Consider the following 19881-nt stretch of genomic DNA (forward strand, 5'->3'; position numbering starts at 1 on the left):
AAAAGCCAATAAATTAATATTACTTCCCCATACCACTCTGCAACTGGTGTTGTGCTACAGACTCACGCAGTAGCCACTTACCTTGGAAACAAAACAGTCTGCTATAGCCACGGGATCATTTTCACAGTTTTCCAAATCTTGCAGAAGTTCACTAAAAGAAAATACAGGAAAAGACAATTATGGCACACCTTGGAATAGACACATATGTATATTCAGGGCCAGAGAGTGCTTCATCATTCATGGCAGTGATGCCCAAATCACTTAACGATGCAGGAAGTCTTATAAAAGGGAATGAGAACTAGTTTCATGCCTCTCTTCCCCCTAGATGTATAGCCTCTGTTGGTTTTTGTTTGAAAGCAAAAGAGCACCCTAAGGAAATGGTGTTCCCACATGCTCAAAAATTCAAGTCATCACAATAATAATGGATTGCTGATCTCTTAAGCAAAGCTAAGCCTCTGCCTTCAGATTGACAGCTCTTCTACGATACAGTGATACAGTCAGTCAGTTGTGTAAGCTTGTATAACAACTAATAGAATTTTAAACCAACAAAATTGAAGTTGTTGAAGCACATGTGCTGCCCTATAAAAGATTTTGTATGTTCCATGAGCTTTACATGATTGAGGGAGATGAGGAGCTGGTCTGAAAAACACAGATGAGAACCAGGGATGTATTACACATACAAGAAGAATGGCAATAAGCTCACTCAGAAAATTAATCTACCTTTAGTGGGTCTCTTCACTAAAGAAAAATGGTTAGCCTGCAAAACGTTTTCTGGAAGGGAATATATAAATTCTACATGCATAAAAATAAAACCTCACTAAGAGGATTTTACAATTTTGACATGCCAAGCAGGAAATGAATTCATTGTAACAGGAGCAAAGCAATAAGGGAGCATGTTCATTGTTGTATGAAACTCTATTCTCGAAAGCCAATTCAGTGAAAGAAAGTGTTCAAGCAGAAGAAGAAAACCTCAGAGGTCTCTCCTTGATCCAAGTAGTCTTTAGTCTTACTGAAAGAGGTACTCCAGAAAATGAGAGAAGAAACTGAGTTTTCTGCCAAATTGTTTTCTGATAGAACTCCCCCTCATCCTCATCAGATGATTTTCCATTTAGGGCTACTTTGTTCCCAGTTCACAGCTGGTTCCTTGAATGAGTTTTGCATAAGAGCTGCTTCGTCTTTATCTAGGGAACTACCCTTTTCCCCTCTAAGCAGTCACAATTTCCCTCTGTAAGTAAGAAAAGGAGTAAACCAGAAAAGTTTCCTGACTTGCTCTTTGCTTCTCTAATTAGTGGAGGAAGGAAGGGAAGAAATCAGCAATCAGTCACAAGAAACAAAGACAGACAAAGACCTTAGGTTCAGTGGTCACTAAGCCACTCTGCACAGCAACACTTTAACCTCCACGCTTCAGCAAATGAGAACAAAAATATGACCTCTGTTTGATACCCCACACTTATGAAGCTCCTTTACATCAGCAAAAGAAGTTGTAGCAATGGTGACCATAACCATTAGTTATAATGACTGTGTTCCACACATGAGTTTTGGAAATAACCTCAGACACAGTGAACAGGCTCAGAGGATTCCTGCTGTCTGGCAGGCAGAGATTCTTTTGATGGCTTAAAGGTACATAGCTCCTTGATTGCCATTTTATTCCTATTGGTCTCCTATAATATCATGTTATTCCTCCTACAGGACACAGCAGTGCAACACTTAAAGACTTCATATATTCATGCAATAAGTCCAGGTTTATGCAGTAAATGTGCTAGTGGCTTATGCCTTCAGCTCAAGCCCATAGTGCAAGGGCTATGCTTTTAGGGATTTTGTGTATCTATACTGCACTCCCTTCTGTTTCACCTTAGTGGTAAGAATGGGATTGGCAAAAGCAGCCTGCTACTGTAAAAATAACAAATGTGTCATGCCCAGGAATCCTGCAAAACTTAAATAAATCCCTATACAACCAAGCTGACATGTGAAAAAGCAGGGCTATTATTATAGGCTCCATGTAAGTACCTCGTAGAAGGGAGAAAAAACAACAGAGAAAAGCATTAGCTCCCTTCACCTGAACATCCAGAGGTTTTATGCTGTTCACAGGTGTTACCACAGCTCTCAGCCTCTGTGACTCACTTGTGCCAACTACCCAGGCAGGAAGGGAGCATGGGGGACCACTGTTAGAGGAACTCATACTCTTGCAGCTGAATCACTAACAAGATTCAGACTGAAGTATGCCTCATGTGCCAGTGCCATTTAAGACCATGAACTGAGCTATACAGCTTGAGTTATTGTGGGCTGGAAAAATCTGAATCTAGGATCATCCTCAATAGCTAATGTTAACTCCTCTAGAATGAGAGGTGTAAGCATAAAGAGACTATTTCTCATGCAGTGAATTAGTTATCTTTTCAAGCCAAATGAATGAAAGTCTCATTACAATGTCTTTTTAGGATGCTTTGATTTTTTTTTTGGAGTATGAATTATTTTCAAGACAATACACTTGTCTCCCCACCATGGGTGAAGACTTTCAGTAGGACAAAAGGCAGGTTAGTATCAGGCTGTTAACTACAGGAGGTCAAGAAGAAAGAGATAAACACATTTATAGGTCTGCAAATAATCCCCATATTTGCACACAGAATTCAGATAAGGCACTTTTAAAAATTTTTATGAATTTTATAGCACCATCACACTATTTTAAAATGAAACACAAGTATTTTTCTCCTCCACCTTGATCTGAATTGAAGCAAGTGAGAGATGGTAATAAGAGATAGGACATGAGACAGACAATTTCGGCGGAATGGAAGGAATGCAAAGATGTAAGAAGAAAACTGCATTGTTTGTCCCAAACCTATGACAAAAAAAAAAACCAAACCAAACTGTTGATGACCAAGCACTGTGCAGTATAGCCATAAATGCTAAAGTAACAGCATCTCTGAAAATCTTCTGTCTCTCAATGCCTGAAAGAATAGAGCATTCAAATAAAAAATGGACATAGCAAGTCCAATGTGGTCTTCCTAGTAAAATACTTTCACCATATAAAGTTCTGGGAAATTAATCTGAAAAGTTCAGACTTTCAGTAAAAAGAAAAAAATTAAAGAGAAATTTAGCCTCGATATAGCTTCATTGTCACAAAAATCCTGTGGCCAATAATAATTTCTCTCCACTCAGAAAACCAAACCAACTTTTCCATTAAATGTGAGCTCTTACAGGTTTTATGCAGGCTCATCCTGACAACAATCCAGCCTTTACCACTACAAAGCTCAGAGCACAGCAAATGCTGAATATGGCTGTTACAGAAAATGGCCCTGCACTGTATTTGTGTGCTTCAGTCATCACTGCTGGACAAGGACTATGCAGGATGACCTGTGTCAGCAGCATGCATTTCAGCTTGGCTTCTCCTAAGAACATCTAATTGCTGGTAGAAGTACTAAACTTGAGCATGTTTCTCTGCAGAGTTCCATTTCAGAATCAAGTCATGGTATCAGGTAGAGAATTTATCCTAAACTGACACTATAGGAAATCTCAATAAGAGAGGCCAGGAAAGAAAGGCAGCAAATGCTGACACTTAACACATTCTGAATAAATAAACTAATAGTGGGGATCTTTTCCCAAGGGGTAGCACAGGACCAGTGGGCCAGTGTATAATCAGTGGTTCCACTTTCAGAAATACCTTTCCAAAAAGAGATTCTAGTCACAAGACTAGCAGTTGACATCCTAGCTAACTAGCATTCTGATCATCATTTCTGCCATTCAATTCAACACATAAAAATCATAAGTAGTTTAGCTGAAAGAAATTTCCAGTAACTGAAATTTCTCAGATCTATAGAAAGTCAAAAAAAAACAAACCCAAGACTAAAACCTTTGATTAATGGTTAACAGTCAAACTCAAAGTTGAAAAAAAAACCAAGGTAATTCTGAAACTACAAAATCATGGTCACAAACAGCATCTGAAACTACTAACACAGAACTGCCAAATGGACCTGTTTCAAAGGTAAAAATAAATAAAAAGGTTTGAGAGTATGCTTAGGTCCCAGAAGCTACATGCCAAGTTTTACACAGGAGGAAGCTTAATCCTTGAAGATATACTGGGATCTACAATGTGTGTTCAGTCTTACAAGCTCACAATTTCCATGTAGAATTTTAAATCAGAAGGCCTGAAATAGATTAGTAACTCACTAGAGGCTTTGGAAAACTTTCCAGAGAGTTTTAACCATTGTAACATATCTATCTCTAAAATTGCTCAAAACAGCTTTTTTTTCTTTTTCTTTTTTTCTTCTTTTTAACCTCCATAATTTTTTTTTTTTTTGCAACTCAGTTATTCTGTGTAATAAACTTTCACACTTGAGGATATTTTTGTTAGGTAATATTTGCAATGATGCTGGTATAATTATGTCCTTGCTTGTGAGGGATCAGAAAACATAATGGCCAGGATTGGATTTTTCCATCCTGTCACCACTGGTAAGCTATAAGCTCACAACCATTGCCTCAAGGCTCTAAAACAGATGATCAGCCTACCACTATGTATTTTCCATCATGTTAAACAGTCAAGTCAGCTGTTGTAGCTAAAGCAGGACACAGCAGCTTTCCAGTTTTCATTTTTATCCAAGAGTTCTGAATAGATCCATCCCCGCTCTTCCTTTTGATACTAAACAGTAACCCCAGCAGCAGAAATCATAGAATCATAGAATAGTTAGGGCTGGAAAGGACCTTATGATCATCAAGTTCCAATCGCCCTGCCATGGGCAGGGACACCTCCCACTAAACCATATCACCCAAGGCTTCGTCCAGCCTGGCCTTGAACACTGCCAGGGATGGAGCATTCACAGCTTCCTTGGGCCATTCAACCCATTCCAGTACCTCACCACCCTAACAGGAAAGAATTTATTCCTTATATCCAATCAAAACTCCCCGTTTAAGTTTGAACCTCTTACCCTTTGTCCTATCACTACAGTCCCTAATGAAGAGTCCCTCTCCAGCACCCTTATAGGCCCCCTTCAGATACTGGAAGGCTGCTATGAGGTCTTCATGCAGCCTTCTCTTCTCCAGGCTGAACAGTCCCAACTTTCTCAGCCTGTCTTCATATGGGAGGTGCTCCAGTCCCCTGATCATCCTCGTGGCCCTCCTCTGGACTTGTTCCAACAGTTCCATGTTCTTTTTATGTTGAGGACACCAAAACTGCACACAATACTCCAAGTGAGGTACTTTAAAGTAGCTTCCCATGATGATAGAAAAACACTGAAGATGCTTTTTGACATAAGTCCTCCAGTTCAGAATCCTTTTTTGATTCAATTAAATTATCTGTTGTTCTTCAAAGAACACAGTAGTTTGGGAGATGTTTTGCCAATTATAGTAAAGATAAGAAAGCTTTTACAGGATTAATAGAATATAAAGGATGTGGGAATGTTATGCCAATACATTTTTTGCATTGGTTGTATATTCAGGTTTAACTTAAATGCTGAATAAGCTTTTTTATAGTGTGGAGGATTCAGACAAAAGCAGTAGTGGCATGCTCCTAGAACTGCAGATACTGCAGGTTCCACACAACATTGCACTGGCTATACAAGCAAGAAATTCAACATCATGCTCCCAGTATACACTAGAATCCCATCTTAAGATTTTTAGTGAAGGCTGTAAATATACCAAATGGAAGCCTTCAATAAATGGAAGATACTTGAACACAATTCAAGAAATTAATTCAGGGAGTCCCGCTAGCACTATAAAACACTAGAAAAGCCAGACCTGGGTGATGCATATGCGTACAAAAAAGGACCCAATATATTAGGAATAAAATGACGTTCCTTTAATAAGGCAAAAATTTCAGTCACAGCGGTCTTGCACTAGGCTCAGTTAAAGCCTAACAGGGCAGGTTAGGCTTAAATTCATGAAAATACCCAGCATGGAAACAAAAAAAGGAAATTAAGACCACACTGGATTCATAAAATGAACAGTTAAAATAATCTGATCTCAGCAAATCAGTCCTGCTAAGAATCAAAAATAGACCATTTCTCAATTTATATATCTTTGCTCTATTAAAGTGATGAAGAGTATTTACTTGGTTTGCTCCATCTCCAGTAACTCAGGCTACTGAACTGTTTTCATTTAGCTAAATATGAATTTACCTGTTGAAATGGTAGATATCTTGTATGTTTCCAAACAGGGCTGATCGTTCTTCTGTCCCCAGGGAGAGTTTGGTCTGGTCCGTGATGCAGTCAAGGTAATCCTGCAAGAGCAACGAGAACAGATGTTTCTTCCTTTTCTAGATCAGTAGATGGAGATAAGTTTTATTGTACATATCAATCTCTTCATATCAGCTTCATCTTATTATTACAATAAATCCTTCAATAGCCCCTTGGTGAACCGTCCCTCTATTATGAAAAGTAACAATACTTACCTGTTCACTGAATCCAAGAAATTAACAAAAGACTGAACACTAAATTATAGCCCCTAGATGGGACAGCCAACATTTCTCTTGCTACTGATATACAAATGTATTCAGATTTCATTTACAATGACAGTTTAATTGATCATGTAAGTGGCTCAAAGTAAAAAGAACTTAAAAATAAGAGATGAAGAATGTCTTTCATGTAATCTTAAGTAACAGAAAACTTATATAATAAAGAGAGGATACAAGCAACACAGGCTCAGAAAACCAACCAGTGATTTAGTTTTTATTTCTTATTTTAGATCAGTAAACACAACAATGCAGAGTTTGTAGAAGACAGATCTGGTTGTATATGTGTGCACACAATTTAGCTACATGCACAGTTACATTGCAAATTACATTAATACATAATCTCGCAAAGATTTCCTTTTGCGTTTACAAGGGCAATAGTGTCTCATCCAGGGTCTTCAACTGAGTAGGAGCAAGACAGCTAGAAAAACCTCAGATCAGCAGTGTTCTGGGAGAACAACTTTCCCATCTCTGTGATAAGAGCTCAGCTCCCAAATTGTCACCTTTCATTCTGTTGCTGCTACAGTATTAAAATTTCTCAGATAAGAACAAACAAATCCAGCAGCCTATTTAACTAACTACAACTCATAAGCCAAGAAACCCAACGTGCTGTCACATTCATGAAGAAATTCTGCGGGAGTATGGGTATAAAGTAAAAGTGAAAACAGCTGAAACAATGTGAAGTAAAAATAAATAAAATCCCTTAAGCCTGGGGCTGGACAATGTGGTGTGGCAACCTCCCAAAAGCAACACAGCATTCCATGGTGCTGCAAAGGCGCCCTGCAAAATGCCAAGGAGACCATGAAAACTTCTGAGATATAACTGTGTTCCAGAGTCATAAATAAAAACGTACCACAGAACACATACTCTGGCCAATATTTATTCTCAATGTGAATCTCTTGAAGACAAAGGGTTTGGATCGAGCATGGATCTGACTTCTGGATTTTACATGCCTTCATAAGGAAGGCAGAGAATTGCAGCTCTCAAGCCTTTGTCCCCATGTCCTTCTTTCCAACTGAAACAGTGTTAGCAGAGTCACAGACAAAACCAAGATTCAGGTTTAGGTATCAGTAGACTTTTCTGTCCCCTTCCCTTATCCTAACACTCAATAATCCACACTCTTGCATCACCTCCACTTAAAGATACCCCTCGTCACCCCCAAAACTCAGCATATTTTGCTGAGGGAAAGGAAGCCTATTCCAAGGCAATCTCCATGTCTGTAAGAACCGCAAGTGTCAGTGGCCAGGCAAGCAGGCAGATCCCTGGAGAGTCATTCAATCTCTTTTGTGATAGTGTCTGACCCATACTCCACCTTCTCTCCTAGCTGAGAGTAGCCTCATAGTCCAAACCTGTCTTTGAAACATATTTGTGCATTAAATCATTGGAACTGCATCCCTGGGACTCCCTGAACTTGTCCTTGGCTTTTTATTCATACTCAGAAGCAGCAGAAGAGTAAAAGGTTCAATACAGTGAGGCAGACACAACTGCAGTGAGCAGTATGCTACGTCAAAGGCAGAAGCAGATGACAGATTCAGGGCTACTCCAGTGACAGTAGTAAATAAATAGCCTTTTCTGCCAACTAATACAAATCAGCATATAAAAGCAAGGCACAGAAAAGCTCCAATGGAATTGTGACCCTCTCAAAACATTTTTAGCACTGCAGAAACACTACAGCACCCTGAGCTGGTATGAGGGTTGGTCTGCAGGGGAATGGAAATCATACAGTAAGTAACTCCACACAGCTAATTTATTAAATAAAGAGGAGTTCCTTTCAAAGTCATTCATCTCAGCACAGCTAGAGCTTGGGTTTCTTCAGAATAACAAACAGCCCTCAGGTATCTCCAGTACTACAGACAGTGCAATGAACACAACCTGGTTTGTGTTCCTTTTGTTCTCTTAACAGTTTTTCTCCACATACGCATACTCTTCTCAGTCCTTTACCAACTCTTTTATAAGAAGGAGGGAACCAAGGACTTTCTAATGCTCCTGCCAAGCAGCAGCCTGCAAGTGCTTTGGCAATTTTCCAGCATCTCCAATATCATATGCCAGTATCAGGTTATCCCACACACCTACAGCTTGTGCTCCCATTTGCTGCAAGTTCCTAAAGACTACACTTCAGGCTCCTCCTCCTCCCAGCATCAAATCAGAAACAATCCAGAAACTAATGCTTGGATTTGTGCTTACCTAGAATAAAGGGAGATGGTTATTTGCTTAAAATGCTTGGGATTCAGAAGTATCTTGTAGCTTATCTCATACTGTTAGGAAATCACACAGGATTTGGGAACTACTTTCATGTTTTTGCTTTCTATTTTTGTTAATATTGCTGAGGCTTCTCCAAGTCAGACAGCTATAGACATGTTTACCTCACTGTTACATGTGTAAGTGAATACCTAATGTGATACAGACAGCAGGACAGTCACAACAGCAAAAAGCTTTAGGTGTCCCTATTCACATGAAAAAGGTAGATGCTGAAAGGTCTTGGCACACTGGCCTGATGAAGCCCAGGCACAGTGCGGCAGCACACCTCTTGCACTGACTCAGCAAGTCAGACACTTCTGGTTATACTGTTTTATAGAGCATGTGTACTCTCATAAAGACTTCATGAACCTATCCAGGAAACAGATGCAATATTGGCACATGAAGTCTTCTGCAAGGACACCATCACAGGCAGATCAAAGCTACCTAGCCATTTTTTTGTTTCCTAATTATTTCTCAGCAAATGGTACTTTACCCCCATGGTATTCACTGAAACCTCCTGCAGGTTATCAACAGCTGTTATCATTTGAAGTCATAATGAAAGGTTTGGAAGTACAAGATAACACTGCAGACTACAGCCATAATAACATGGTGCAGAAATCAATGAAATTTATCAGAACAGAGTCCCGGCCTTATTCACTTATATTTGTTTCTTGTCAGCATCTCTGGACCCTCTGTTGGCACCGAATGATTTGTTTATAACCTCCTCCTTCACTAACATTTTATTGCCTCTCTGCAATTATGGCAGAAATATTTACCTTATTTTACAGGAGGAAAAAAAAAGCTTACAAATACCAATCTCCTTAGACTGATTTATGGAGCAAGGTTTGCACTAATGATATTGCACAATTTTTCCATCCTATTTCCTTAAACTCTCCAAAAAGAGAAGCAGAAGTGTTCTAACTAGAAGAGTCTTGCCAGACTTCCCTGCCTTCCTTGATGGGTTTGATGTTCACATTTGTCTTTCATCACACCGAATCCACAAAGAAGAAATGTCTGTTAGAAGCTACATGTCCTGACTACTGTCTCCTCCTTCATAATTACACAAGAAAGATCTCTAGAGGAACAAAATTATGACAACACTAACTTCAGAGGCTAAAATATAATCCTATTGATTTGAAATGAGAGAAAACTTTTGAGAAAAAGACAAAATGAAGATAAACATTTTCAGATATCAATAGAAGTTTGCCATGACCAGACTTTAGAAACTAAACACAAATTAGTGGGACATTTTCATCCAGACACCCAGGTTTTCCTTTGAAAAAAGACACATGTTTACCTTTAATAACAGACTACAAGCTGAACAACAGTAAACAGTAAGTCAGCTATTAACGTGGCAATGTTAAAATTACACATTAAAATGAGTAATGGTAATGTTAACATGGGAATGCTAAAAATATGGGTAAAAGCCACACTGCCTTGTAAAACCAATTTTTACCCTCCCCTTCAAGTAACTTATATACTAGAGAAGTTCTTGGTAATCCCTTAACAGAGCAGTACTGTACATATATGGATATTGCCAAAGCAAACAAAATTGCTGAAAAGAGCAGTGTTCTTGCACAGATACACCTTTACCAAGAGACAGGCACACAAGACATTGAAAATATCATTAAATATTGATAACAAAAAAAAAAAAAAGAAAGAAGAAAAACAAAAAGAAGGATTCTACCCACCAGGGTGCTTTGCTTTCCAATGCCTAAATACAGCCTGCAGGAGAAAGTAAAGCTGCTGTATGTCTGGACTTCAGCATCACACTCTTTGGCTCACTCAAGAAATGAGGACTTACATAGGAAAACTTAGTATCTGAGCAAAATATGCTAAAAACCAGTTACTTAACAAAACTCATAGGACTTCCAGTGTTGCAGCCTGAGGAAGAATATGTAATATTAAATCAGTCAGGATCTAAACCAAGCACTGCTATAACATCACTCAGACTCTCAGTTTTCTCATAATCCCTAGATCTGTGCTACTAGTGTGGCAGGGTTTACTCCTAGATGCTATTTGGGCATATTTTTGCCAGACTCCTCTCTACCCAGCACAGGTGCATGTGGCCCAGATCAGATGTTTTGGCAGCCTTGGCCATCTAAACATTACTTCCATACCACTTTGAGAAAAATGCAGCAGGCCAGAAGGAAAACATTCCACAAACTGGATCCTGTTTGTAGCCTGCTAGCTAGAGCCACGCTGGCCAAACTATCTACACATTTGTAACCAAAGAGGAAGCTGGGCAACAGTTATACGAGCGAATAACCTCTATAACATGCACTGCATTGCTAATTCTGCCAGTTACATAGATAATTATGTACCAATTCTCCTTTTGCCCATTTTGTTTTCCTTATTCTTTTTTTTCTTATTATTTATTTATTAATTTATCCAGCATGTACAGCAACATACTCTGAATGCCTTGTGGGTCAAAAAATAGCATACTATCCACAACAGGTGGCCAAGGATGCTGAATTCTGGTCAGAGCAGCTCACTGCAGCTCTTTTAAATTACTTAAAGTCAGCTGTAGCCTGCAAAGCAAAGCTGCAGTTGTAAACCCAACATCTCCTTCCCATATCAAAATTTTCTGTCTGGATTTCTGCTTAAAATACATAATTGTCTTTGTTATTATCACCCTCTGTGGTGGAAGAAGACAAGCCCACTATGCTGATGCACATCTCCTGTAATCTGCACAATGGTTTACTTGGAGACACCTGTAGCAAAACATTTCATGCAGACAGATTTAAACTTAAAAATTTCTGACTGCTTTCCTCCCCACATCCCTCTCCCATATCCTTCCTCGTCAGTCTCTTAAGCAGTCAAACATATATCTATGGGCAGCCTCATTTTGACTGAAACTATACTTTCCCTCTGAGAGTGAAAACGCTTGCCCAATTGCCCTTGAAACCATTTCCCACCTCCCATCTAATGTCAAAGCTCATGCCATTTTCAGCCCTCCAGAGACAGCCTGGCACATTCCCACTTGGCAGGCAGAAATCCATACCTGTAAAGGTAATTGGTGTCCTTAACCTCCCACTTCTGACACTTCTCTGCAGGAGAAGCAGAAGTGGCAGCAGCTCTGTTTCAGTGTCTTACCTATATGGATTCAGAGAGCATTGACAAAAACTCTGCAGTTATCTCCAGTTCCAACATGAGCTAAACACCCACTAGCCCAGGCTATAAGTAACAGTCACATTGTCATACAAGAGGCTAATACAGCTAAATACTTATATTTAACTAACAAGCATACTTTTAACTGTAGATACTGTTTGAGTTTATTTCTGCTACAGATGTTGAAAATTAATGATGCCAGTAAATCAAACCTCAAAAAATGCTTACAATGGCCATCAGACAGCTTCTCTACCTGTAAAAATAGAACCTTAAAAAAAGGAGGAAATTTCTGCAAGCATGTCTTTCCACTTCCTACTTTTAGTGGAATATGGGGAGGGGGAGACTGGGAGCAGTATTCGGTGGTGGTTTTTTAAAGACATCTTGTCCTGGGTTCAGCAGTAGCAGTCATTTTTCTCCTTCTTAGTAGGTGGTGCAGTGCTGTGGTTTTGACTTTCAGTCTGGGAACAGCGCTGATAACACCGATGTTTTTAGTTGTTGCTCAGTAATGTTTACTCTGACCAAGGACTTTGTGAGTCTCATGCTCTGCCAGGGAAGAGGGGAAGTTGGGAGGAAGCAGAGACAGGACACCTGACCCAAACTAGCCAAAGGGTTATTCCATATCCCAGCACATCATGCCCAGGATGTAGAACTGGGGGCAATTACCCAGAAGGGCTAGATCACTGCTCGGGTAGGGCTGGGTATCAGTCAGCGAGGGGTGAGCAGTTGTACTCTCTTCCCTTGTTATTTCCTTTATCATTATTATTATTGGTGGTAGCAGCAGTGATTTGTGTTATATGTTAGCTACCTGACTGTATCTCAGCCCATGAGAGTTACATTCTTTCGATCCTCCTCCCCATCCCTTGGGGAGCAGCAGGAAGGAAGTGAGGGGAGTGAGCAAGCGGGCTGAGTGGTTCTGAGTTACCAGCTGGACTCAAACCACAACACATCTGAAGCTGGGAAGCTCTCACATCAGCCAAGGAATGGACAGGTCCAAAAGATCAGCAGCTGTCAGGGGTTATACACCACACAGCACGGTCCTGCCACCAACTGACAGCCAAAGCCAGGGTCTTTCTGAGGACAATCAGACTTGGAGATATAGCCTCCTCTGCTCTCTTCAGCAAAAAAAGCAGAAAGCTCCTGGGCTCCATGTGCTTCTCATCCCTCCTTTCCATTCACTTTATGTCCCACAGTACCTTGACCATAAGGCTGCCACTTCTTAGTGGTAGCAAAGCTCTGCCCTTTTGGGAAACAACTCCATTGGGCCTCTCAGATTGGCTCCAAAGCACCCACCCACCTATACATTTGCAGAGCACTGACCCTGCCATCAAGAGAGAAGGGCACAAAGAATACCTCTCACTGACAGCCAGCAACTCTCCAAATGGGAATGGCCAAAGTAATCCTGCTACTACATGTGGTGATTGACTTCTTTACATTGTTTGTGCAAAGAGCAGAGTCTCTGAACCGGCAGGCCACCTCACTGGTACCAGTCCTCTCCCCAAGCCCCGAGTGGCAGAAGCCATACTATACTCACATGTGCTTATGACCAGCTTCCTCAGAACTCAATTTACACATGCAGTTGGCTCACACGCAGGCTACGGGTAACAGCAATAAAGTGGGTGTTGTGACACAGTAAGACGATACTCCACTGACTGCATGTAGAAAAGCAAAGATTGATGGTGAGAGCACTTGTGAGACCATGGTATGAAGAAAGACTAAAAATAGTGAAGCATGTTTGAAGTTTTCTTTCCACTGTTTAACATTGCAGAGAGTAAGGTAGTGATGTGACTTCTCCCTATGCTTTCCACTGTTAAGGGGTCTGCAAATAAGTTAAAAGTATCAACTTAAGTTTCACCTACAGATGAGAAAGGGAAGAAAAATATTTTTTCCCATGTAGCTATTTCTGAGTGACAGATTTTTGTTAATCAATGTGACTTCCTCACCTATATGAGAGATATTAAAACACTGTAACATTTGCAGATACTAAGTACGTGTAGCAGTGACTCCTAGTATGCCCCCTTGGTTTCATCCACGTACATGAAAAACCACAAGGGGAGTATGTGTCAGCCAAAATTAGCAGTGAGGAAATCCTGAGTCCTGACACTAGGCCTTGCACCTCTAAAACACACGCTTTGTTTGGTTTAAGCTGCCTTCGAATAGTTGTGCCCGTGTAGTCATGAGCACAAGTGGGGTTGTATACAGAGTCAGAAATTTCTAGGGCACATCAATGTCAGCAACGTAACAGTCAAGAGATCCTGTGACAGAAATTCAAGCTGTTAGAGCATAGCTGCTCCCAGGAACTGAACTGAAGCATTTGCCCTGGAAAACTTTGTCAGGGAGAGGTCCCACAAACTCTCTGGGTTGTTGCACTGAGTTCATCCAGAGGGTCCCTGAGCTGAGAGACAAGACAAGAGCCTTGCCACTATGAATGTCTGGGAGATAGCAGCATAGCTTTCTGCAGCTGTGGGTTTCCCCTCACTACTTTAGAGCCTGAACCTCAAAAACAAGTCCTGCATGCACTCTCACCCCTGCCCCACAATGTGGGAGGATGCCCACGTCAGCTTCCATCACTGCCTCCGCAGCTGCATCCTAAGACTGGTGTGGAAGGAGGCACATGTCCTGCAATGGTTACTCCAACTGTACAAAAAAGTTTATGTCCTTTTCTTTTGCCCCAAGAAACTGTCTGCTCTCTTCTTGTGTTGCCTTTGTCTCATAAGCCATTTTAGAAGGAACACAGTCTTTCTGGAGATCCTGCCAGCACCTGATCCAGTGTTCAGGCCTGCTTGGATGGACTGCTTCCATGAATTTTTGCCTTCTTTGTTGAAATGAATTTTTGCTCTAATAAAACACAATCAAAGTTCAAGACTATTCCCCTGCTCATCTGCTAAAATTTTCCACCTTCAAAAGACACCATGGAAGGCAGGCTGTCAAATCAAACTGAAATTTGATACAGATGCACTAAAAGCACTCATAAACTGAAACTGGGATTCATGGATTGTACATAGACAAGTCCACTAAATTTTCCATCATCTGTAAAGACATGTAAAGACATCATAAAGACATGAATAAACTACTGGGAATAGAAACTCACAGGTAACCCCACTTAAACACTTCAATGCAATAACTCATCAAAGTTGTAACCCACTCATTAAAACCACCTCCCACTATCTTTAGGTATCTGCCACGACCCACTGCTAAATCACAGCTACAGGAACTTTTCCCAGAAACTGGCACTCAGAATGGCTCCTCAGAGGTGCAGTAAGAAACAAGTTCAGATAGCAGATGAAGATCATGGAATGATAACAAACGCTATCAGTAGTTTACTGACATTTCATTAAAGAGCTATGTGAGGCCCCCATCTAACAGACTTCCTAAAGTTAAAAGGAAATACAGAAGAAAAACTACAGTGATGAGGACGGCAAAATGAAAACATTAAACAGTAATCGGGATGTCAAATAGTTTGAAGTTTCTAGGCAGATGAAGCAAGTGCTCTAAAGATTTCTAAATCTAAACCTGCAACTGATGCTTGACATCACTGATGTTGATTATCATCATCGGTATCTACTATCATCATCATTCAATAACCTCAAGCTTTTTTAAAAAGCACCAGCATAGAATGTTTAATTATTACAAATTAAAAAGAAAATAATCACAAAGTTCATCAGAACACCTAGAAATTAGTTCTCATAACACAGTTCAGTTGGTCTGATTATAACCTTAAGGAATCACAGTCAAACAAAGCAAAGGACTATTAAGGTACATTTAACCTCTGAATTTCTGAACCAGCCAGGAAAGGAACCTGAGTCTTGCACTGTAGACCCTTGCCTTGTTAAATAAACTTTCCCCATTTGTAAGGCAAATGAATGTCAACATTTTTTAAAGGATATCTTGATATGCTTACAACTTAAATGAGACATCTCAGAAGACAATTAGAACACAAGAAGGGAAACTTTCTGAAAGAGTCTGTTTCCCAAAGAATAGAAATGCAAACCCAGCATAATGGAAAAAATCTGCACACATCCTAAACACACATTTATCTTAATGTTATTAACCACATGATTCCCAGAGACTTACGGATGACTTTTATTATTCAGATATGAAAAACAATGAAATGGCAGCTTATAGGAGTAGGTGCTTTGCAAGTAAAAACTTTTTAGAAGTGTCTTGTTTGCAAAACGGTCTTCTCATGAAACCACAAAAAATAGCAGCTACCTCCACACCTTAATCTGTGGGAGTGGTGAGAGCGGAAAAAGAAAGAGACTGCTATGTGGTTAGTAAAGCCTTCAGGTATGAAGGTCATGGAGTACTAACAGAACACTGTAAGCTGACAAGTAATATTTAATAGCAATGGTACAATAAATTTTATAATGGTTGAATATTTCCAGGGACCAAAATGGAAATGGTCATAATAAGCAAATAAAATTTCAGAAACAGTGGTCTGGCTGGAAATGCAGAAATTTGTTTGGCTTTAAGATTATAACCTCCGAATTTTGAACTTTCTTTGCAGAAATACTAAAAATTCTGAAAATAAATATATGAATATACAAATAAATATATCATCATCTTAAAGCATTTAAATTTTTACCAAAAATTTCACAGCAAAAATTTCCTCTCTCCTGCCTCTCAGCCTTCAGACCTATTCTTCCCAGTTTTGCTGTCTACCCTCTAAAAGCTCACTGATTTCCCGGAGCTTCTGGTCTGCCCTCTAGAGCTCCTCATCTGCTGCCAGCGACTAAAGCAAGTCAGAGACCAGAGGTGAACTTTGTTACTTTTTGAACTCCAAAAGGGCTCTATACATCCTCACTAACCAGAGACAAAACCTCCCTCTCTAGCTTCAGTGGAGCTATGAGAACAAAGTTTTGTTCCTGGAGCCCCCACTCACCACCAGTGCGCTTCAATGGTACACTCTGTACTTGACTACATGTTCCCTTTGCCTCCCTCTTCCCAAAAGAATAAAGTTTTCTGGAACACAAGATTAACTCTCACCCTTTTATCTATATTCATTCATATTTAGAAAGTGGGTAGAGGCTGTAAACAACACAGTTGAATGATTTATACTCTGCTGCAAGAAAAGGGAGGAGAAAAGCAGTGGCAGCTGGGTTTTTCAGCAATCTGGAGTTCCCTCTAAAAGCAGCAGCCCTCCCTGATGTTTCTTTCCCACCCAGAGCTTGAGAAAATCTCACTGTACATTTATAGACAGCTTATTTATCACTGCAGTATAACTCACCCTTTTGTGCTGTCCAAAGAGAGTTTAAAACAAAGAGAGTTTAAAACACACAAAAAGTTATGGCTATATATTTGTGCTGTCTTAATGTGTGCAGTCTCAGCCATAGGGTGAAGCTCTTCAGTTGCGTAACAAAGGCAGTTCCTGCCTCAACAGGTTCCTACAATCTAGCTGTAAGCTAAGAACTGGATGCAAAGTACAGGTGAAAGAAACACAAGGCAATGATGACATTTTATTCTGTGTCTTTCAACTATTTGGAAATGTGCTGAATGAAAGAAATTTATGAATGTTACCAGCAGAAATATGACCAAAGTCGTGATCATGCAGATAAGAAAAAACACACATTAGTACATTTAACCCTAGCTTTGCACATTTCCTGTGAGATTAGTTTACAAATAGCTCCCTGCTCATGCCATAACATAAACAGCTGCCTTTCACCACATACAAGTTTGTTAGGCTACTTCTTGTTGTCCATAACACGATATATTCCCCTCCTATACAGCTATAAAACATCTTTTTTTCAAAGCCCAGAATACTTCTCATTTGCTCAGAAAAACAAGGTTTGTATTTTGTTTCTGCTTTTTTTGTTTTGGTTTCATTAAAGGGTACTTATGATCAGAAGCTTAAAGCTTACATAGCAGGCAAAATATTTTTGTTTAAGATCATAGAGTTTCAGAAACAACATCATCTAAAACTATTTAGGGCACAAACAGGAACAAGAGCTTGCATATACTTCCATCACTTTAGGATGCTATAGGATGTTTCATATGGCTCACATCCAGGAAGCAAGAAGCCTGCAGGGAAAACGGAGTAGTCCAACTACATCAGAAAAAAGAAGTCTGATTGACTTTAGATATTTATTTATGGGTAGCCAGAACAGCTGTTTACACCTGTTTGGTAACATAGCTACTGGTGTTCCTACATACCTCACCTCTCCACAGTCTTCACTGCAGATTATAGTCCTGATTTTCAAAGAACAACTCCAGAATCTAAACACAGCACTGACATTCTCCAGTACAGCTACTTACAAATTTATTATCGGTTCTTCAAGTGGAACATTTTCCTGCTCCAGTTTATACTGCTGTAACTCTGTTTAAACTTCACAGTCTTCAAGAAGGTCTCTTAGGTATGTCCTGAGATCCTCAAGCACAACTTCGTTTTAGCTATCATATCCCTAAGGAGGTCCATCACAATTTGACACAGCTCTTCATTCATGGGTGAAAAAACAAGCAGTGAGAAAGTTCAGCGGCTCAAAAGTATAACAAGTACTTTATATAACTATATATATGCTTTATATATAACACTATATATAACAAGAACATAATATTTGTTTTGCAGGTAAATTGCTCAAATTTTCTATAAGGATCAATCCCTAGTCAGAAAGAGTAACATCTGTGCTAATCTATTGCTAAATGTTTTTAGTCATAGCAAGACAAATTTTGAAGAAGAAAGAATGAACCTCACTCTGAATATCACTATTTTCTTTAAATCTGAACTAAATGCCTTTTCTGTCTGTATCACAGTCTCTGCAGCTGGCCCCAGAGAGGGCCTGTTTCTAAATCATCACTGTTAATGAGAAAATTAAAAGCAAAGTGTCTAAAAATCATGCATCTATCACCTGCATTCTCTCTTTTGTGATGGAAATTCAAGACAAATAAATTAAGTATGTCAGCAGTCTTTGTCACACAGACTAGACTTGCAAAACTGCAGTGCCTGTACATGAAGCAGAGGTATTGCTCCATAGCTTTAAAGTCACTGATACAGTACACTAACTTCTGGCCTTAATGCGCTGAAGAAAAATATTAATTATGAGACCACACATCACTTCTCCTATACTAAGCGAAATAAAAGCGATGAAAAGCCTCAGAAGAATGCCATCATTACAGACTGACGATTACAGCAGTGCCATGAAATCCAGGATGCTTTTACAAGAGGGACTGGTACATCCTCATACGTCACAGTTAACTTCTCAGTCACATTCAATAAACTTTTCATTGAAGGACACTGTAAGGTTTCTTATCTACAAAATAGTCAAAAAGAGTAGCTCTATTAATTAAACAATTTCTTTTTGGTGGGTGCCAAAATTCTGTACTGTGAAACAGAGGTACTCTTGCAGAATAACATATTCACTTGTAATTTCCATCAGCAATGTAATGGTACCTTCCTCAGGCATGTAGGCTAGCAGCCATAGAAAAAGAGGTTGAAAACCAAAATTAAGTATAATGTGGGAACAAACATTATGGGATGCCTTACCTATATTGGGATTCCCATCTTATGAATCTAGGAGGAATTAACTTTCTCTAAGAGTTATGCTATCCAGCAACCCAATGCAGAAACAGCTATGCTTTTACTAACATATCACAAGTACTGACAGTGTACACACACTGCAGTCTTCAGAACTGTCTTTTTAATTAATTGCCTAAAACAGACAGACATCCTCTAACCGCAACACCAGAAGGCAGGAAACCAGGAACAATAGAATTCCGATACTGACTTCCTCTTAGATGGGCTTCCCTTAATCATTGGTGTCACAAGACGTATATACTGCAAAGGTCCAATATTTCCCTTTACAAGACTTCCCCCACCCCCCCAAGTACAGACATGCTCAACTCAGATGAAGTTTTCCATTCCAGAAACCTGCTTTCCTGCTGAGTTGTTTTAGAAGATTTCAACAAAAGCATTCCCCCGGGCTTTTTTGAAAAAGAATGCCTTTTTTTACTTTTGTTGACAAATTTTAGTGACTTTTCCTCCTCAAGAAGAGAAGCACTCTCAAGCTGACTAGCAGGGACAGGAACCATACCCTCCAGGAGGTGCAGTAGCAGATAGGAACATAATGGGGTTTTGTTTCTGAGTATACATCTTTTGCTGGTTTTGT

The 19881-nt window shown here is 39.7% G+C and overlaps 1 protein-coding gene across 2 annotated transcripts in view; it reads right to left on the minus strand.

The window, feature by feature from the left end:
• Positions 1 to 19881, minus strand: part of PLEKHG1 (pleckstrin homology and RhoGEF domain containing G1) — a 136595-nt gene that overhangs the window by 27679 nt on the left and 89035 nt on the right. For both annotated transcript variants that reach the window (XM_031049816.2, XM_031049817.2), the window contains 2 exons: positions 6105 to 6205; positions 82 to 151 (listed from right to left, as the gene is read on the minus strand). In XM_031049816.2, the coding sequence (XP_030905676.2) occupies positions 82 to 151; positions 6105 to 6205 (171 nt within the window). The remainder of the gene's footprint in view (positions 1 to 81; positions 152 to 6104; positions 6206 to 19881) is intronic.

This window comes from Melopsittacus undulatus, chromosome 3 (genome assembly GCF_012275295.1).
Source record: "Melopsittacus undulatus isolate bMelUnd1 chromosome 3, bMelUnd1.mat.Z, whole genome shotgun sequence".
Classification (NCBI taxonomy): Eukaryota; Metazoa; Chordata; class Aves; order Psittaciformes; family Psittaculidae; genus Melopsittacus; species Melopsittacus undulatus.